Source organism: Pan troglodytes, chromosome 13 (genome assembly GCF_028858775.2).
Source record: "Pan troglodytes isolate AG18354 chromosome 13, NHGRI_mPanTro3-v2.0_pri, whole genome shotgun sequence".
NCBI lineage: Eukaryota > Metazoa > Chordata > Mammalia > Primates > Hominidae > Pan > Pan troglodytes.
In genome coordinates, this window is record NC_072411.2 from 61,872,662 (window position 1) to 61,894,479 (window position 21,818).

Genomic DNA, 21,818 nt, shown 5'->3' on the forward strand with positions numbered 1-21,818 from the left:
TTCAGAAGGTGGGTAATAACAAACTGCTCTGAGCTAAAGGGGCATGTTCTAACCTAATGCAAGGAAGCTAAGAACCTTGAAAAAAGGTTAGAGGAATTGCTAACTAGAATACCCAGTGTAGAGAAGAACATTAGTGACCTGATGGAGCTGAAAAACACAGCATGAGAACTTCGTGAAGCATACACAAGTATCAATAGCTGAATTGATCAAGCGGAAGAAAGGATATCAGGGATTGAAGATCAACTTAATGAAATAAAGAGAGAAGACACGATTAAAGAAAAAAGAATAAAAAGGAATGAACAAAGCCTCCAAGAAATATGGGACTATGTGAAAAGACCAAATCTACGTTTGACTGGTGTACCTGAAAGTGATGAGGAGAATGAAACCAAGTTGGAAAACACACTTCAGGATATTATCTGGGATAACTTCACCTACCTAGCAAGACAGGCCAACATTGAAATTCAGAAGACACAGAGAACAACCCAAAGATACTCCTCGAGAGGAGCAACCCCAAAACACATAATCATCAGATTTACCAAGGTTGAAATGAAGGAAAAAATGTTAAGGACAGCCAGAGAGAAAGGTCAGGTTACCCACAAAGGGAAGCCCATCAGACTAATAGTAGATCTCCCTGCAGAAACTTTACAAGCCAGAAGAGAGCGGGAGCCAATATTCAACATTCCTAAAGAAAAGAATTTTCAACCCAGAATTTCATATCCAGCCAAACTAAGCTTCGTAAGCAAAGGAGAAATAAAATCCTTGACAGACAGGCAAGTGCTGAGAGATTTTGTCACCACCAAGCCTGCCTTACAAGAGCTCCTGAAGGAAGCACTAAACATGGAAAGGAAAAACCGGTACCAGCCACTGCAAAACATACCAAACTGTAAAGAACATTCACACTATGAAGAAACTGCATCAACTAACAGGCAAAACAATCAGCTAGCATCATAATGACAGGATCAAATTCACACATAACAATATTAACCTTAAATGTAAAGGGGCTAAATGCCCCCAATTAAAAGACACGACTGGCAAATTGGATAAAGAGTCAAGACCCATCAATGTGCTGTTCAGATGAGATGGGTTCAGGAGACCCATCTCATGTGCAAAGACACAAATAGGCTCAAAATAAAGGGATGGAGGAATATTTACCAAGCAAATGGAAAACAAAACAAAACAAAAAAGCAGAAGTTGCAATCCTAATCTCTGATAAAACAGACTTTAAACTAACAAAGATCAAAAGAGACAAAGAAGGCCATTACATAATGGTAGAGGGATCAACGCAGCAAGAAGAGTTAACTATCCAAAACATATATGCACCCAATACAGGAGCACCCAGATTCACAAAGCAAGTTCATAGAAACCTACAAAGAGACTTAGGCTCCTGTTAAAGTGGGAGACTTTAACACCCCACTGTCAATATTAGACAGATCAACAAGACAGAAAATTAACAAGGATATTCAGGACTTGAACTCAGCTCTGGACCAAGTGGACCTAATAGTCATCTACAGAACTCTCCAGCCCAAATCAATAGAATATACATTCTTCTCAGCACCTCATCACACTTATTCTAAAATTGACCACATAATTCAAAGTAAAACACTCCTAAGCAAAAGCAAAAGAATGGAAATCATAACAGTCTCTCATACCACAGTGCAATCAAATTAGAACTCAGGATTAAGAAACTCACTCAAAACCGCACAACTACATGGAAACTGAACAACCTGCTCCTGAATGACTACTGGGTACATAACGAAATGAAGGCAGAAATAAAGATGTTCTTTGAGACCAATGAGAACAAAGACACAACATACCAGAACCTCTGGGACACATTTAAAGCAGTGTGTAGGGGGAAATTTATAGCACGAAATGCCCACAAGAGAAAGCAGGAAAGATCTAAAATTAACACCCTAACATCAAAGTTAAAAGAAGTAGAGAAGCAACAGCAAACAAATTCAAAAGCTAGCAGAAGACAAGAAATAACTAACATCAGAGCAGAACTGAAGGCGATAGAGACAAAAAAACAACCTTCAAAAAATCAATGAATCCAGGAGCTGGTTTTTGAAAAGATGAATCAAATAGATAGACCACTAGCCAGACTAATAAAGAATAAAAGAGATAAGAATCAAATAGACACAATAAAAAATGATATAGGGGATACCACCACTGATCCCACAGAAATACAAACTACCATCAGAGAATACTATAAACACCTCTATGCAGATAAACTAGAAAATCTAGAAGAAATGGATAAATTCCTGGACACATACACCCTCCCAAGTCTAAACCAGGAAGAAGCTGAATCCCTGAATAAACCAATAACAAGTTCTGAAATTTAGGCAGTAATTAATAGCCTACCAACCGAAAAAAGTCCAGGACCAGACAGATTCACAGCTGAATTCTACCAGAGGTACAAAGAGGAGCTGGTACCATTCCTTCTGAAACTATTCCAAACAATAGAAAAAGAGGGACTCCTCCTTAACTCATTTTATGAGGCCAGCATCATCCTGATACCAAAACCTGGCAGAAACACAACAAAAAAAGAAAATTTCAGGCCAATATCTCTGATGAACATCGATGCAAAAATCCTCAAGAAAATACTGGCAAACCGAATCCAGTAGCACATCAAAAAGTTTATCCACCAGGATCAAGTCGGCTTCATACCTGGGATGAAAGGCTGGTTCAACATACACATATCAATAAACATAATCCATCACATAAACAGAACCAATGACAAAAATTACATGATTATCTCAATAGTTGCAGAAAAGGCCTTTGACAAAATTCAACACCCCTTCATGCTAAAAACTCTCAATAAACTAGGTATTGATGGAACGTATCTCAAAATAATAAGAGCTATTCATGATAAACCCACAGCCAGTATCACACTGAATGGGCAAAAACTGGAAGCATTCCCTTTGAAAACTGGCACAAGATAAGGATGCCCTCTCTCACCTCTCCTGTTCAACATAGTATTGGAAGTTCTGGCCAGGGCAATCTGGCAAGAGAAAGAAATGAAGGGCATTCAAATGGGAAGAGAGGAAGTCAAATTGTCTCTGTTTGCAGATGACATGATTGTATATTTAGAAAACCCCATCACCTCAGCCCAAATTCTCCTTAAGCTGATAAGGAACCTCAGCAAAGTCTCAAGATACAAAATCAATGTGCAAAAATCACAAGCATTCCTGTACACCAATAACAGACAAATAGAGAGCCAAATCATGAATGAACTCCCATTCACAACTGCTACAAAGAGAATAAAATACCTAGGAATACAACTTACATGGGATGTGAAGGACCTCTTCAAGGAGAACTACAAACCACTGCTCAAGGAAATAAAAGAGGACACAAACAAATGGAAGAACATTCCATGCTCATGGATAGGTAGAATCAATATCGTGAAAATGGCCATACTGCCCAAAGTAATTTATAGATTCAATGCTATCCCCATGAAGCTACCACTGACTTTCTTCACAGAATTGGAAAAAACTACTTTAAACTTCATATGGAACCAAAAAAGAGCCGGGATAGCCAAGACAATCCTGGACAAGAAGAACAAAGATGGAGGCATCATGCTACCTGACTTCAAACTATACTATGAGGCTACAGTAACCAAAACATCATGGTACTGGTACCAAAACAGAGATATAGACCAATGGAACAGAACAGAGGCCTCAGAAATAATACCACACATCTACAACCATCTAATCTTTGACAAATCTGACACAAACAAGCACTGGGTAAAATATTCCCTATTTAATAAATGGTGTTGGGAAAACTGGCTAGCCATATGCAGAAAACTGAAACTGGACCCCCCTTCCTCACACCTTATACAAAAATCAACTCAAGATGGATCAAAGACTTAAATGTAAGACCTATGACCATAAAAATCCTAGAAAAAAACCTGGGCAATACCATCCAGGACATAGGCATGGGCAAAGACTTCATGTCTAAAACACCAAAAGCAATGGCAACAAAAGCCAAAATTGACAAATGGGATCTAATTAAACTAAAGAGCTTCTGCATAGCAAAAGAAACTATCATCAGAGTGAACAGGCAACATACAAAATGAGAGAAAATTTTTGCAGTCTATCCATCTGACAAAGGGCTAATATCCAGAATCTACAAGGAACTTCAACAAATTTACAAGAAAAAAACAAACAACCCCATCAAAATTGGGCAAAGGATATGAACAGACACTTCTCAAGAGAAGACATTTATGCAGCCAACAGACACATGAAAAAATGCCCATCATCACTCGTCATTAGAGAAATGCAAATCAAAACCACAATGAGATACCATCTCATGCCAGTTAGAATGACAATCATTAAAAAGTCAGGAATAACAGGTGCTGGAGAGGATGTGGAGAAATAGGAACACTTTTACACTGTTGGTGGGACTGTAAATTAGTTCAACCATTGTGGAAGACAGTATGGCAATTCCTTAAGGATCTAGAACTAGAAATATCATTTGACCCAGCCATCCCATTACTGGGTATATACTCAAAGGATTACAAATCATTCCACTATAAAGACGTATGCCCACGTATGTTTATTGTGGCACTATTCCAATAGCAAAGACTTGGAACCAACCCAAATGTCCATCAATGATAAACTGGATAAAGAAAATGTGGCACATAGATACCATAGAATACTATGCAGCCATAAAAAAGGATGAGTTTATGTCCTTTGCAGGGACGTGGATAAAGCTAGAAACCATCATTCTCAGCAAACTAACACAGGAACAGAAAACCAACACCGCATGTTCTCACTCATAAGTGGGAGTTGAACAATGAGAACACATGGACACAGGGAGTGGAACATCACACACTGGGCCTGTCGGGGGGTAGGGGGCTAGGGGAGGGATAACATTAGGAGCAATACCTAACGTAGGTGACGGGTTGATGGGTGCATCAAACCACCATGGCATGTGTATACCTATGTAACTAAACTGCACGTTCTACACATGTACCCCAGAACTTAAAGTACAATAAAAAAAGAAGAAAAAAAAAGAAAAACACTTTTGTGGTATAAGTAAAATCATGGGAGAAAATATTTGGAAATTATTTATATCCAGAAATATAAAATTTTATATTTTATATAAATTTTAAAATAATTTGGAAATTATTTATATATTTATATATAAATACTGGAAAGTATTTATATCCAGAATATATAAAGAATTCTTATCCCTCAACAATAAAAAGACTCAATTTAAAACATGAGCAAAAAATCTGAATAGGGATTTCCCCAAAGGTGATATACAAATATTCAATAAGCACATGAAAAGATGCTTAATATCATTAGCCATTAGGGAAATGAAATAAAAATCCCAGTGTGATATCATTTCACACTCACTTAGATGGCTATAATGAAAAACACACAAATGTTGGCATCGATACAGAGAAATCAGTACCCTCATATACCGGGAATGGAAAATGGTATAGCTGGTTTGGAAAACAACCTGGTAGTTCTTCAAAGGGTTAAACAAAAGATGCAGCAATTCTATTCCCAGGGGTTTACCCAAGAGAAATGGAAACATATGTCCATGCAAAAACTTGTACGTGAATGTTCAGAGAAGTATTATACATAATAATTAAAATTGGTTTAAAATTTAGGTTGTTTTACCTAAATGTCCATCAACTGATACATGGATAAATAAAATGTATTATATCCATAGAATGGAATTTTATTCAGTCATAAAAAGGAATAATGTACTGATACATGCTACAATGTGGATAAACCTTAAAATCTTTATGCTTAATGGAAAAAGCCAGTCACAGGCAAAAAGCACACGTGGTATGATCTCATTTATGTAAAATGTCCAGAATTTTAAATTCAGGCAATCTGTAGAGATAGAAAGTAGATCAGTGGTTGCTGAGGACTAGGAGACAGGGAGGGAATGCTAGTGGGTATTGTGTTTCTTTTTGGGATAGTGATGATTGCAATAAAGCTTTAAAAAAAGGTGCTAGGCATATTACAATTATAAATTGGTATAAAGATTGATGCCATCACTACCTACACATACCCAATGTTGTCCTGGTTATTTCTGGTCTTCACTGATTACCATCTCCCAAGGCAAGACCCCTAAACATCTGCCTGCAGCAATGACACATTAGAAGCACTGCACACATGATTTGGTTCTTGTTTGCTGCTTTATATCATCTCATGCCTTCCAGTTCCTCTTCCCTTCTCCCAAACTTCAAAGTTATCAATTTTCTGACCAATATGATGTGCAATGGTAGATTTCTAAAGTTGTTTTAAGAAAAAGTCACTTTTTTCACTTGGCTTAATGTATCTCTCAGTTGACATACTGTGGCTTCTCATAGTAATTTCTATTCATGGCCCTGCTATTGAAAAATAAAAAATGTTTAAAAAAACAAACTTCTTTGGGTAGGTGCCAAATACAATTAAATATTCTATAAGTATATCAACGTAACCAAAAACAGTGACTTACAGTGATTTCTATTCATGGCCTTGCTATTGAAAAGTCAAAACTGTTTTAAAAACAGAATTCCTTGTATAGGGGCCAAAAAATTAAATATTTTATAAGTATATCAAAGTAACCCAAAACAGTAACTTACAGATGTAAATTAAGTCAGTAAGAATGAGATTCAAATCAAACGTGCCATTTGCCTGAAATATCTTTCTACATGTCCCTCATATGCCTGTATATTTTAATAGAAATTTTATTACTCAAACATTTTATGAAAGAAGGTAAAACAATAAGGGAGTCTTCTGATCTAAAAATGCTTTTTCAGAATTTATAATAGATTTTCAGTTGTTTCTGATAATATAACTACAAAGTATATCAAAGGGTACAATTTCAATCTCTCTGTCCTGGGTGTGGTCTCTATGGCTCAATACAAGACCATTGTTTCCTCAGTCACTTTCAGGTGAAGCCTCAGAATTTTCCAGCTAGTTTTTCTCCATTTTAATTCAAGGGTAGTTAAGTGTCATCAGAGAAAAGGCCTGGGCCAACTAAGTCCTACTATGATGAACTTATCCTCACCTGGTAAACCAAGTCTTTATCTATTGCTTGATAGTTTAATTTCCATTAACCCCTCTGCCAACCATAAACATTTCAGGAAAACATTGGTAACCCCAAGAAACAGATGGGTTAGAGAGCAAAGGAGAAGCCTATTTTTAAAACAGGCAGATTTGAGTAATTTAGCTTCTTTTCCTTCCCTACCCCTGGTTATCATTGTCCTGTGCCCCTTATCAAACCCTCCTTAGAGTAAATGTATGCTTTTGATGCTCTATGGCCGTGGAAAGGTTTTCCTAATTCCAAAATGTCTATGATTTTCAGGACATTTCTGAGCACCTTTCTAAATGCTCAGAAGCATTTAGAAACAAGACCTTGTTTCCTCTATATTAGACTCTGTTTTAAAAAAATTTGTTATCAATCATATTTTGGATTTGTGGTATTTAGTCCAAATTCCAAATATTCGAGCCCATTGTCAGACCATGTGTCTCATTTTTCTATTCTTTTTTTTTTTTTTTTGAGATGGAGTCTTGAGTCTCTGTTGCCCTGGCTGGAGTGCAGTGGCATGATCTTGGCTCACCGCAACCTCTGCCTCCCGGGTTCAAGTGATTCTCCTGCCTCAGCTTCCCAAGTAGCTAGGCACACGTCACCATGCCTGGCTAATTTTTGTATTTTTAGTAGAGACAGGGTTTCACCATGTTGGCCAGGCTGGTCTTGAACTCCTGACCTCTGGTGATCCACCTGCCTTGGCCTCCCAAAGTACTGGGATTACAGGCGTGGGATGCTACACCTGGCCATGTGTCTCATTTTTCTAATGCTTATCATATGTGGGCCAGTATAAACTAAGCCAGGGTTATAAACCCAAAACTGCAACACTAATAGAGTGATTCTGTTCTTGCTCATCTCACATAGTTAGTGGAAACATAAAGTAAGTATTGAAGATTTATATGGGATGGTGATCATTTTTAGTTAGTCTTGAGTTGCTAGATAAAAGAGTGAAAAAAGAAAATTGATATGGTTTGGCTCTGTGTCCTCATCCAAATCTCATGTTGAATTATGATCTTCAGTCTTGGAGGAGGGGCCTGGTGGGAGGTGATTTTCCCCCTTGCTGTTCTCGTGATAGTGAGTGAGTTCTAATGAGTTCTGGTTGTTCAAAAGTGTGTAGCACCTCCTCCTTCACTCTCTCTCCTGCTCCACCGTAGTAAAACCTGCTTGTTTCCCATTGGCCTCTGACATGATTGTAAGTTTCCTGAGGCTGCCCAGCCATGCTTTCTGTAAAGCCTGTGGAACCGTGACTTAATTAAAGCTCTTTTCTTCATAAATTACCCAGGTTTGGGTAGTTCTTTTTAGCAGTGCGGGAACAAACTAATTCAGAAAATTATTTTCCGCCATTTAACTTTAAACTCGATGATAAAGGCAGAGCAGAGACATAAAAACTGTCTTGGTATTTATGTAAGTTATGCTAAGACATAATTACACTTTCACGTATTGATAGACATGTACTTTGAAGAACTATGGCTTGATAATTATGTTATAATGAAGTACAAAAACAAATAGAGAAAGTTGGCAGATTTACAACTTACTTCCATAAGTTATTCCTAACATGACCCATGAAGCCATATAATTGAAGTACAGCAGTTGCTCAAGAACAAAGTTATTCTCCTTTTCATCTCGAATACTCAGAATATGTGATTTTGGATCTGTTGAATAAAAAATAATAAATGATTTTAACAATTACTTATCTAGAACACTTTTATTTGATAAGTTTAAAACATTTTAGTTCTCAGTTTAATATACTTCAAAATGTAAACAATATTGGACAATTAGAAAGATACGTAAAATAAAATTATCCCATTGTACTAAAATTAATAGGTTAAGGAGTTTTCAAATGTTTTGATGTTAAATTTGGTCTTATGGTATAATAGAAAACTAGTAGCTGAGTAGAGAATTTAAAACATTGATTCACTTCACTTTCCCCTATTTAAAGGTAATTTTCAGTTGGTATAAATCCACCCATAGTAATGATATACTGTCAAATATTACACTATAATAATTAGAACCTCTTAGATGAACTATAACAGGGGTTCCCAACCCCCAGGCCACACACTGGTACTGTTAGGAACCAGGCCTGTTAGGAACCGGGCCATACAGCAGGAGGTGAGCAGCAGGCAAGCGAGCATCACCGCTTGAGCTCTGCCTCCTGTTAGAGCACTGTGGCATTAGATTGACAGAGGAGCGCAAACCCTCTTGTGAACTACGCATGCGAGGGATATAGCTTGCATACTCCTTATGAGAATCTAACTAAGGTCTGATGATCTGAGGTGGAACAGTTTCATCCTGAAACCATCCACCCCTCCCTGTCAGTGCCAAAAAGGTTGGGGACTGCTGGGCTATACGACAGATCTTCCTTTTCCTTAGTTTTCAGTATGAGGGTTAAAAAGGCTTAATATTTCCCAAAGGGTGTTCCTCACAAAATTAACAAGGAAGTTCCAGAAAAGATCTACATGGATTTTAAAAAAAGTTTGCAAACATTGGTTTAAACAAAATTAAACTAGTTTATGCCAGTATTTCTTAAGGCATATGTTAATGTACATTTGTTAATGTCCAACAGGAAGCTATGGTGTCTAGTGTTTCTCAACCTTTTTCTTTTTTGTTGGTTATTTTTTTCAACCTTATTCTAAGGACTTTTTGCAGAACATCTCTCAAGACTGATGTTATACGGAGCATGCTTTGGGAAATACTGGTTTGATATTTTCTATAGCAACTTTCACTAAGTTCATTGTTCCATTGGTTCCAACAGTTCCATCATTTGGAAGTCACAAATCCTTAGTGGATCTCATAGGAATTATCTGAAGACTCTTGAGAGCTGAAAATGTGAAATGTGCACTTCTTTAAGCTTAGCTGCTGCTTTGTGGTGTATCTAAGCTTTTGACTGCTCCAACTAACTTATTTTCACTTCCCCATAGCCTAGCTTGATTTAATGTCCAGTTCTCTGCTCTCTTGTGTGTCATTTCTTTCCCCCTTCCTTTTTTTTTTTTTTGGAGATAGGGTCACCTGTTATCCAGGCTGGAGTGCAGGTGGTTCAATCACAGCTCACTGCACCTTCAACCTCTTGGGTTCAAAGATCCTCCCTCCTTAGCCTCCCAAGTAGCTAGAATTACAGGCATGTGCCACCATGCTTCTAATTTTTTGCAGAGAGAAAGTCTCACTATGTTGCCCAGGCTGGTCTTGAATGCTTGGTGTCAAACAATCCTCCCACTTCAGCCTTCCAAAGAACTAGGATTACAGGCATGAGCCAATGTGCCTAGCCCATTTCTTTTCCTTTTAAAGGAGAACCTGCCTTCCTTACAAACATAGACTAGTTCTTGAATGGATGAGTAAAGAAAGGAGTTATGCCTATACTTTCCATTTTAACTAACACAAATTTTAATACTTTGTCACTGATAATGTAGATATTAGGAGATGAATATTTTTGACATCTAGTTACTAGTGCTAATTAGAAATGTTTATAACACAGGAAATATTTTTTTAATTAGCAAAATACAATAAGTAATGACAGTATAATATATTTGATATGGTTTGGCTGTTTCCCCATCCAAATCCCATGTTGAATTGTAGCTCCCATAATCCCCACGTGTCATGGGAGGGACCTGGTGGGAGGTAATTGAATCTTGAGGGTGGGTTTTTCCCGTGCTGTTCTCGTGATAGTAAGTCTTATGAGATCTGATGGTTTTACAAAGGGAAGTTTCCCTGCACATGCTCTCTTGCCTGCTGCCATGTAAACATGTCTTTGCTTCTCCTTTGCCTTCTGCCATGATTGTGAGGCCTCCCCAGCCATGTGGAACTGTGAGGCCATTAAACCTCTTTTTCTTTATAAATTACCTAGCCTCGGGTATGTCCTTATAGCAACGTCAGAATGGACTAATATAATACTTACTCAGTTTCTGGCATTTAGTATGAACTTCATCCTGTGTTGTTGCCATATGCCTATTCTTTGTTATTATGAAATTGTAGCAACAGTTCTGAAATGGTATCCACGGAGTATTTAGAACAGGAGATGGACATTTAACACTGTCAACTGGTTTGACCTCTTTTTCAGTCTTATCTAGAAAAAGAGTTAATGGTAAGAATTCTAATTTGAGATATAAATGTTAAATCCTGTTTGCAGTCATTAGGCTTGATTTGTAGGAAATATTCAGGAAGCCGAGAAGTAATATCCTGGTGAAGCCTGTCTCTGTTTATACTCAGATAGAGCACACAAAAAGCCAGCTTTCTATAGGAAGGAAATTACTTGACACAATTTTCTTACCCCTGCTGTGGCATGGAAGAATGTAAAAAATGAGGTGCTATTAGGTTAAATGCAGTTTCTGTCTTCCTGCATTACCAAATGTCAAGTACAAGGGACCACCCCTAGAGATGCTGTACAAACATATTCATTATTAAAAGTCACCTAACTATAACTCTGAGAATTTATTTTCAAGTTTCTGTCAACTGATACTATTAATTTTAAAGGAACATTTAAATGAAACACTGATGTTCTAAATAAGTTATTGCTTTAACCAAGTCAAACAAAAATAATATTTAAAATCTGACATCTACAGTATCTGATTATGATCTTTTTCCATTTTATGAAAAGGCCATACATTCACAAAGATACAAATATAAACATATTCCACTCAAATACATTAAACTGATTTAATATGTGGCAGAGATCACTCAGTATCTCTCCTGGATCACAATAAGTCCCTTTGTCCATGAAGCAGTGTCTTCTTTCTACCACAGACCCACAAATGTGACCTTGCCAGTTGTAAAAACACTTTCCTCTGACTGGGCTAGAGACTGCACACCTGACTCAGGCTAAGTTCATGAGATTTTCTCTAAGGATTTACAAAGTGAAATTTAGAAATTGTCAACTCATCTCCAGTTATAGGTTCAGCTCTATCCCCGTTTTGCAGATCCTAAATTTCCCCTTGTCTTAAGCTAGCTTGAGGTGGTTGCTGTGAATCTTAAGACTCATAAAAGTCCTGTTAGTTGTGATATTATGAATCACAAAAGAATTCTCACAAATGTAAGCTTTCTACAACTATAAATATATGCAGAAAGAGGTAGAGTAACAATGGGATTTTAAGTGTTAATCCCCATTGTCAGCTGACATAAAAATAAAACATGCCTAAAATAACCCATTAATAATAATATATTTAATATATAATTCTACTTGAATACAAATTTTCACAACAAATGTTGCTGTAAAAAGACATGACTATAATTTCTTCACAATTCCAAAACCAGATTTTATAAAACCACTCCTCAGAAATTTTACCACTTATGAGACTGTTAATAATTTAAGAATTAAAAGATCTGAAATTCACATACCTCCTGAATAGTAGCAAATAGCACCTGGTTGATTGTCATTGCAATCAACTGTTTTCCAGAATCCATCAGTGTCTAATACTACACAGTCTTCAAGTTGCCCATTAGTTTCAGCCCAGCGACTAAAATGAAGATGTTTCCCATCTGACCAACCAAAGTTGAGTTCATCCTGTAAGGAGCAGAAATACATTTCAAGTGGCAATATTGATGTTATCCCTTTGTATTATTTTGACTCCCATGGTCAATCTAATGATTTTTAATTTTTTAATATTTAATACACATTTACATACCATTTACTACATAACAAGCATTGTTCTAAATGCTTTATAAATATTGGCTTACTTAATCCTTGTAACAACCATATAGGAGAGGTACTATTATTATCTCCATTTTAAAGATGAGGAAACTAAAGGTATGTAACTTGTGCAAAGTCCCACAGAATACAAACCACAGTGCTGGGCCTTTCTGCCAGGCTGTCGATCCCCAGAGTCTATGTCCTAACCATTATGCTACGCTGCCTCACACATAATTGGATCCACTGGTTATCAGAAATCAGAAAGCTAAAATGGGGTGGGGATCACTATAAGTACTGATTAGATCAGAGACAACCTGGCGTAGTGGAAAGAATATGGGCTACGGAGCTAAACCTACATGGTTTTGAATCCTGATTCAGTCACTTACTAGCTTTCATGTGCCATCTCTCCAAATTTCCATCCCCCACCAAGTTAAGTGCGACACTTAACTTCGTGGGGCTGGAATTAATGGGATAACATGTGTAAAGCCCGCAACCCAGGGGCTAGCTGGCACACAGAGAGCTGATGGTTCCCTTCCTCTGAACTCCTCAGGCGCTGTGGCTCTCACATCGCTGTTTTCACACTTGTTGTTGGGGAGAGAAGCTTCTTCATTCACTAGATTCTGTTGTGTGCTAGAGGTCTGTGAACGTCTGCCTTTACACTCTGACAAGGTCCTGACCACCCATCTAGGTACAGGAGATGGATTGTGGGGTACAGGCCTGTCTGAGCTTCCCCATGGTGCTGCCAGAGACCTTACATACCCACTGGTGGGCCTGGTGTTGGCCTAACAGACCCACTGAGCTAAGCTTTCCTGAGTCCCAAGACAATCTACATCACTAGTTTATTTGAAATATTGAACGAATCCACACAGTCTCCTTAGTAAACCATAAACAGCAACACAGTCAAGCCTCAACACCACTCGCTGCTTCATTCTGAAATGTTCATCACCAGAGTTCCAGCTGTAATCCTAGCCCCTAACCTAACCCAGTTAGGGCCTAAGCCACTGTGGCCTCCAGTGTGGCCCTTCGGCCATGCGACTTTGCCTGCACTCATTCAGACTGCCCTGCATTTCTTCCCCTTTGCTGCACTCCCCACCTAACCCTGTCCCTGATCCTTTGGAATTTCCATTCCATCTAAATAAATCATCCCACACCTTTTATCTTTTTACTGAATACAAAATATGCAGACTATAAATATCTTTTCACTAAATTCTTGATCTTAATTGATCTTAATTTAACTCTGGCTTTTCCAGGGAATGCTCACACATTGTTGGTGGGATTATAAATTAGTTCAGCCCCTGCGGAAAGTAGTTTGGAGATTTCCCAAAAAACAAAAATAGAATTACCATTCAACCCAGCAATCCCATTACTGGGTATATACCCAGAGGAAAACAAATCGTTCTACCAAAATACAACTGCGCTGATATGTTTACTGTAGCACTATTCACAACAGCAAAGACAGGGAATCAATCTAGATGTCCATCAGCAGTGGATTGGATCAAGAAAATGTAGCACATATACACGATGGCATACTGTGCAGCCATAAAAAAGAACAAAATCATCTCCTTTACAGCAACATGGATGTAGCTGGAGGACATTATCCTAAGTAAATTAATGCAGGAACAGAAAACCAAATACCACATGTTCTCACTTATATAAGTGGGAGCTAAATATTGGGTACACATGGATGTAAAGATGGGCATGATAGTGTCTGGGGACTCCAAAAGTGGGGAGGGAGTGGAGCAAGGGTTGAAACACTACCTATTGTGTACTGTGTTCACTATTTGGGTGACAGGTTCAACTGAAGCCCAAGCCTCAGCATCCCACAGCGTCTGTATTGTAACAATCCTGCACTTGTACCCCCTGAATCTTAAATAAATACATAAATCTGGCTTTTCCAAGGGAAAAATCTCCTTTCACCACCCACAGGGGAAGACTATTTGATATTCTATTCTCAGATACCACAGGACTATGACAAAGGAGTAGTGGATATTTTTATCTCCTTTTATTTCCTTTGAGGATTATTCCCCTTGTATCACTGCAAACTCCCCATGACATTCACTGAGGACTTGGTCGCCTTGCTCCTCCCTGACATTTACTAAGATGTCCCAATTCTTGCTGTCCTCCCGGTCCTACCATTAACTTGGGATGCCTGTGTTCATGTTTCCAGGCCTTCTTGACTTCCTTTAATTCTATGTATTTTTATTTCTTCAAGCTGGGTACTTGAGTGACCCACTGCATGGCCACACTGCACTTCACATAACCCAGAGCTGCCTCTCCTCAGACACTGTAAAGGCCAACAGCATTTCCTGCATGAATTTATAGAAAAATAATTGCTCTCCCTCTCTCCAGCTGCTTGTGTCCTCCCCGGCCTTCCACACAGTGTCTACTTAAGTAAAGTCTTATATTGCTACTACTCTGTTTAAAATCTTTCAATATCTTCTCATTGCTTTCAATGTAAAGTGTTTATTAACATCCTGTCATTTTCAAAGAATTAAGGCAGCTATTAGGATATATAGTTAAACAGCTACACAGAATATGTTAAAATTAAGGGTGAAAGGGAAAAGAGAACCATAGGTAAAGGTTGAAAATAGGATAAGAAGTAAGACCCAAATCATTAAGTGGGGAGGGGAGTTACAAAATAGTCTGACTCCAGCTGTCTAAAAAATAAATAGGTACACTTAGAAAAATAACTTGAAAGATCCATACCAAAATATTGATTGAATCATGTTTATTTTTAGGTACTGGCATTACAGGTGACTTTAATTTTGTTCTTTTAATTTACTGACAAATTTTCTACATTGCAATACTGTTTTTGTCTCAAAAGATTTAGGGTGACTGAAACTAGGAAATGTAATCACTTATTGTTTCCTCGCAACAGACACAACAAAGTGTTTCACAGAATTTCCAATGCTGAAGATAAAGCAAGTAAATGCAATGCTATAAAACAATTGAAACTGTGAGGACTGAGTAAGCAGCTTCCCCATCTCCTGGCTTGCTCTGGGTTAATTAAATTAAATTAATTAATTAATTAATTAAGAGATGGAGTCTCACTCTGTCGCCCAAGCTGGAATGCAGTGGTATAATCTCGGCTCACTGCAACCTCCACCTCCCAGGTTAAAGTGATTCTTGTGCCTCAGCCTTCTGAGTAGCTGGGATTACAGACGCCCGCCATGATACCCAGCTAATTTTTGTATTTTTAGTAGAGACAGGGTTTCACCATGTTGGCCAGGCTGGTCACAAACTCCTGACCTCAAGTGATCCACCCACTTTGGCCTCCCAAAGTGCTGGGATTACAGGCATGAGCCACCATGCCCGGCCGATCTGGGTTAACTTTAGAATACCCCGTGGCTCAGACAGACTATTCTTTAAGCTATTCCTAAATGCTACTTTTAATTGAGCTTTTGATAACAATTCTTGTTTTTCCATCCATTCTTCAGTTCAATTCTGAGTCTTCAATCACATTTTTTCCATGCATCCCTAGACCCATCCTGGTATACTTTGGGATATACCATGGCTGAGAAAAGAGGTGGCCTATAATGCCAATAGGAATACCACAGCTTTATTTAAAAATCCCTTATTTAATTATAGCCAAAACTTCAGCTGTGTAATGATTCCGGTTTGTGCTACATGTGCAGAGGTTAGTGATGCGAATTAGTAGGAGACTAGCATTCTTTGTTGGGCTCTGAAATGAATGAGAAGTGCCTGAGACATCTATCTAGGATCAGCACTTGAGATGGAGGAAAACACTATTCAACCTCCTTTTCAGAGTTGCTTAATTTTACTTTGCTGAATTTTTTCTTCTTAAACTAGAGACTGGGGTTTTGCTATGTAGTCCAGGCTGGATTTGAACTCCTGGGCTCAAGTTATCCTCTTGCCTCCAGAGTAAATGGGACTACAGGTGTGCACCACGGTGCCCAGCCGTGCTGCTGATGTTGAAAGGGATGGAAGCTGGTTGTGGTGGCTCACACCTCTAATCCCAACACTTTGGGAGCCTGGGGCGGGCGGATCACTTGAGGTAAAGCATTCAAGACCAGCCTTGCCAACATGGTGAAACCCCATCTCTATTAAAAATACAAAAATTAGCTGGGCGTGTTGGCGCATGCCTGTAATCCCAGCTACTGAGGAGGCTGAAGCATGAGAATCACCTGAACCTTGGAGGTGGAGGTTGCAGTGAGCCGAGATTGCACCACTGTACTCCAGCCTGGGTGACAGAACAAGAACCTGTCTCAAAAAAAAAAAAAAGAAAAAGAAAAAAGAGAAAGGGATGGAAAGGACTCTTTAACACTATCCATAGTGCTTCCACACAACTGATTTTTAAATTCTTCCCTTATCTTTTCATTGGCTGAAGAGATATGGCAGCTCCAGATTCTAGCTCGTCTTTGATTAGAATAAATAAAAAGAAGTGCTCAAATATATATATATCTCCACTAGAACCTTTTCCTCATTTAAACAATGAAGTACTAGATCTTTCAATAGTGGAAAGATAATTGCCTCTAAAAACCACATATTGCTGCTAGGTGCCATGGCTCATGCTGGTAATCCCAGCACCTTTGGGAGGCCAAGGTGGGCAGAGTGCTTGAGTCTAGGCATTTGAGACCAGCTTGGGCAATATGGCAAAACCTCGTCTTTACAAAAAATACAAAAATTAGCCAGGTATGGTGGTGTGTACCTGCAGTCCCAGATACTCAAGAGGCTGAGGTGGGAGGATCGCTTGAGCCCGGGAGGTCAAGGCTGCAGTGAAGTGTGATCACACCACTGTACTCCAGCCTGGGTGACAGTGTGAGACTTTGTCTCAAAACAAAATTAAAAAACCCCGACATATTCCACGAAATTTACTGGAGTAAGATTTTCAGGTCTTCTGTTTGTTTTAGTCTGCTGTGAGAGAAGCTATGCACAATAAAAAATGTCGCTTTCCATCACCCAGTCCTGGCAGTTGGGACTGAACACTTACATCTTGACTGAAGAGTCCGATCCATAAGGAAGAGTTGTGAAGGAGCGCCTGCACACTGAGGAATGCCTGCTGGTAAGGGTCCGTGATGCTCACCAGCTGCATGTTACTTTTCAGACACTCCCTTTTAGCACTGTGCCAAGTCAGAGTCTTTGGGATTATTTTGTACAGATTATTTAGATACTTTACAGTTTCTGAAGCATTCTGCAATGTCTGTCTGCTTTTAACTTCTGCATGTAAAAGAAAACAACAACAACAACAAACCCTTCCCCACACTCTGCAAGTTATGGGACATTTTTTTCACATTTCTCCCCATACTAATCTAATTTAGATATTATTTGCCTATTTATTTTAGATTTTGGGTGAGAGAATTAGGTATGTCTTGCTGTATACCTTAAGTAAAATGTGTGAGCTGCAACGTTTGTTTTCTAAAATCAGAACAATATTCTGTTTCATTTTTCTGATTTATGAAGAGAATATCTGCAAATAAATGTAACCTGCATTATCATGTCATGTCGGTGCTAAATACCTCTTTTGTTTGAAGGAAATAAATGTATTAAGTATCCCCTTACAAAGTTTTCACCTGGGAGAGCTAGCATGAAGAAATGTAAGAAACCATCCACAAGAGGAGGTATTTGAATTATTGCTTTATAGTACTTCGCTAATAAAGGAGTTAGTTAAAAACATGGAAAAAATGGGTAAAGATTAATTTAGCAAAAAAAAATTCTGCCAAAGCACATGAGATATCTACTTACAGTTCTCATTATATGACAAAATTTTTTCTTGATCATTTGTAAAAAACACATTGTGATCAATGAAAAATAATGTAATACTTTTTTTTAAATATATTTTTCAAAATATGGATGATTCCTACTTTTAAGTATGCATTCTACTTTTATTTGGATTATGGAAAGGCATAGACAGTGATCCGTTTATAATGTTTCAAACCCCCACTTGTTTATTTGTTAATGCTAAATTTAACAGTGAATACTATTAGTGGACTTAATACTGCACTCAATTAAAAATATGAACTTTTTTTTCTCCTTTTCCCATAATAAAATGTAAAATCTGAAAAATGCCAGAGTAGAAAAAAGAACAAAATTCAATTACTATAATGGGATAACTACTATTAACAAATTCCATCAGATACAATTAATTAATTTAATTAATTATGGCAATGATCCTTTAAAAAAAATCACATTCCATTTGATAAACTCTGACTCACTAACCCAATATGGATTTAGCCATGCTGAAATTTTAAGCCATATGATTATAAATTAATATAAATTCTTTTATAGTATTAAAAAATTTTTTCGGCTTTTATTTTAGATACAGGGGGTACATGTGTAGGATTGTTACATGGTGTATTGGACCCAGGTGGTAAGCATACTACCCAATAGGTAATTTTTCAACCTATGTTCCCCTCCCTCCCTATAGAAAGTGACTATATACACATATATATGTAATAGCATAAAGTACCATAGTTATCTAGATAATAATTGTTACCTGAATATTTCTGACAGAGAGACACAAAGTGGCGTTCACTGCAGGATGTAAAATTCCACGTCCCAGTAAACGGTGATTTTTGGAGGTTGAGTATTAGGGCACAGTGGTAGCGAGACTCTTCCTCAAAAAACTAAACAAAAAGGCAAATACATACATGCAATCATGTAACAATGGTCTGAAGCTCCTAGCAAGAAAAGTTTAGATTCTAGATTGAATTTGTCCCCCTATAAAAGAATTTCATGAAGGACCTGACCATGACATTTCCTAGAAAATCTTTAAAAACTTTCAAAGCATGGATAAAGGGCAATTAACTTATAAAAAACAAAATAGTGGCAATCTTGATAAACATATTTTTAAAAGAGATACACTATTAGAAATAAGATAAAACACCTCCAGCAATATTTAACACTCGACTACAATATAAGCAAAACATAATGATTATTAATTCAACTTATTAGATTTTTATAGACTTTTTGTAACAAGTTGTGTACCACATAACAGAATATACCTTAAAGCTCTGATCCTATACTAGTCACTATAAAAATCTCCATATATTAAAACAGAAGTATCTAGATTTCATTTTCTAATCACAATCAATAATATTAGATATGAAAATTTATTCCAAGTATATTATCCCTATCATTTTCTGTATGTTTGAAACATATCACACTTAGAAAAATAAGAAAAGTAAGTTTATACCAGGAGATACTGACAAAAAAAAAATGCTACTCAATAAATAGTAAACCAAAAATGAACTAAAATAATTATAGGAAAGAATAAAATGAGAAATGTCAAAAAAATTGGTATGAGTAAAACTTTATGTGGAGCCAAATGTGTATTATTAAATATATTCTCTTTTTTTTAAAGGAAATATGAACTGAATTCAATATAGGAGATTGGAAAATGAACAAAAACAGAACCCCACGAAAAATGGGGTAGAAAAAGGTAGAAATAGTATTTATAACACAGGTCAAGCAATAGGAGTAGAGGGTGGAGAAGAGAGTGGACAAAACCAATAACATGCATCTGTTTTTGTAAAAATGTAAATAATGCAAACTAAAAATGTTAGCAAAGATAATGGAGATTTTTAAAATACCATAAGCAACTTTACTTCAATACATTTGAAAATCTAAATTAAATAGACAACTTTCTTGAAAAATGCCAATTAGCATAATTGTCATAAGGAAAAATGGAAACACCAAAATGTAACAATAACTTTGAAGGAAATGGAAAATTAATAATGGCCATTTTTTTTTTTTTTTTACTATCTGTCAGGTACTATTGATAAAGCTTTAAATAAATTATCTTATATAATCCTTATATTGACCTTATGAGGTAATGCAACAGAATTAGAGCTTGCAGATAAGAAATTGAGGCTTAAGAAAAGTTAAGTAAACCTCCAAAGGCATAGTAAATGGCTGAACTGGAATTCAAACCTAGGCAATCTGACTCCAGAGCTTGGGCCCTTCACTGCTGCACCAAATTCCTTTATCATTAGAGTATGATCTCTGCAAAGAACAATGTAGTGTATATTTCAAGACACATAGAAGAGAAGGTTTTGAATGTTATCTTTACAAAGAAAAGATAAATGTTTAAAGTGAGGAATATGGTAATTACCCTGATCAGATTGTTTATACAACACATGCATGCATTGAAACATCACACTGCACCTGATAAATTGGTACAATGATTATGAGTCAATTATAAATAAGGAATAATTAAAATTTTTTAAAAAGCAAAAATGCTCCTGGATAAGGGTTCTAACATTTTGTAGGTAGTTCCCCCAAACTTTCAGGGAAAGAGAATTCCCCAAGCTGAGTCAGAATTTCAGAACACAGAAAAGATGGAAAACTACCCAGTCATTTTATGAGGCTAACATGATCAGAAAAAAATATGACAATATAGCATAAGAAATTGACTCTATGAAGAGAGAGGAACACATTCCCAAGTAAAATTCTAACAAATATAATGCAGAATAGTAAAATATTAATCCACTCTGAGCATCCAGATTTTACAACAAGAATGTAAAATGGTTTAATACAATATCTACTAATATATACCACGTACAAATAGGCCTAATGGTAAAAAAAAAAAAAAAAAAACTATATGCCAATCTTAACAGATGCTGGGAACAAGTTTTAGAAAACCCAGTACTTATTCCTGATTAAAAGTTCTAAACAAGCTAGTTATAGAATGCTATATCTTAAACCAAGAGTCAACATAATGTTTAACAACCTGTTGAGGTCCAGATCAAGTCTACAATGGTGGCTACTACTGCTCCTGGTATTTGCCATGGAAATTCTGGAAATTCTAGCATATGTGGTGAGGCATGAAATGAAAACGAGAGAGGTAACTATAGGAACGAGGGTCACTGTTGCTTGTATATTATTATTAGCTACTTAGGAAACCCAAGAAAATCTAATGAAAAACTCAGAGAGAAAGAGCTTTTAGTGAGACAGATGCCTATGGGGAAAAAAAAAACCCATAACAAATTCAAACAATAGCTTCCCCACAAATCAGTAAGAAAAATTTTTTAAAGTTGTCATTCTTTTTTTTTTTTTAAATTTCAGCTTTTATTTTAGATATGGGGGCACATGTGTAGGATTGTTAAATGGGTGTGTTGGACCCAGGTAGTGAGCACAGTACCCAAGAGGTAGTTTTTCAACCCAGGTCCCCCTCCCTCCCTCTCCCCTGTGCTCAGTGTTTAACCTCCAC

At 37.1% G+C, this 21,818-nt stretch overlaps 1 protein-coding gene across 2 annotated transcripts in view; it reads right to left on the reverse strand.

Moving 5' to 3' along the window:
* LY75 (lymphocyte antigen 75) overlaps positions 1-21,818 on the reverse strand; it is a 102,006-nt gene that overhangs the window by 19,760 nt on the left and 60,428 nt on the right. The window contains exons 24-29 of one of the 2 annotated variants that reach the window (XR_010150113.1): positions 19,104-19,233; positions 17,601-17,827; positions 12,358-12,523; positions 10,922-11,089; positions 8,568-8,684; positions 6,028-6,349 (exon numbers count right to left, since the gene is read on the reverse strand). Coding sequence is in view for 1 of the 2 variants with exons in the window: in XM_515851.8 (XP_515851.4) it covers positions 8,568-8,684; positions 10,922-11,089; positions 12,358-12,523; positions 17,601-17,827; positions 19,104-19,233 (808 nt within the window). In the remaining variant the exon portion in view is untranslated. The remainder of the gene's footprint in view (positions 1-6,027; positions 6,350-8,567; positions 8,685-10,921; positions 11,090-12,357; positions 12,524-17,600; positions 17,828-19,103; positions 19,234-21,818) is intronic. The other variant, XM_515851.8, reaches the window with a different exon arrangement.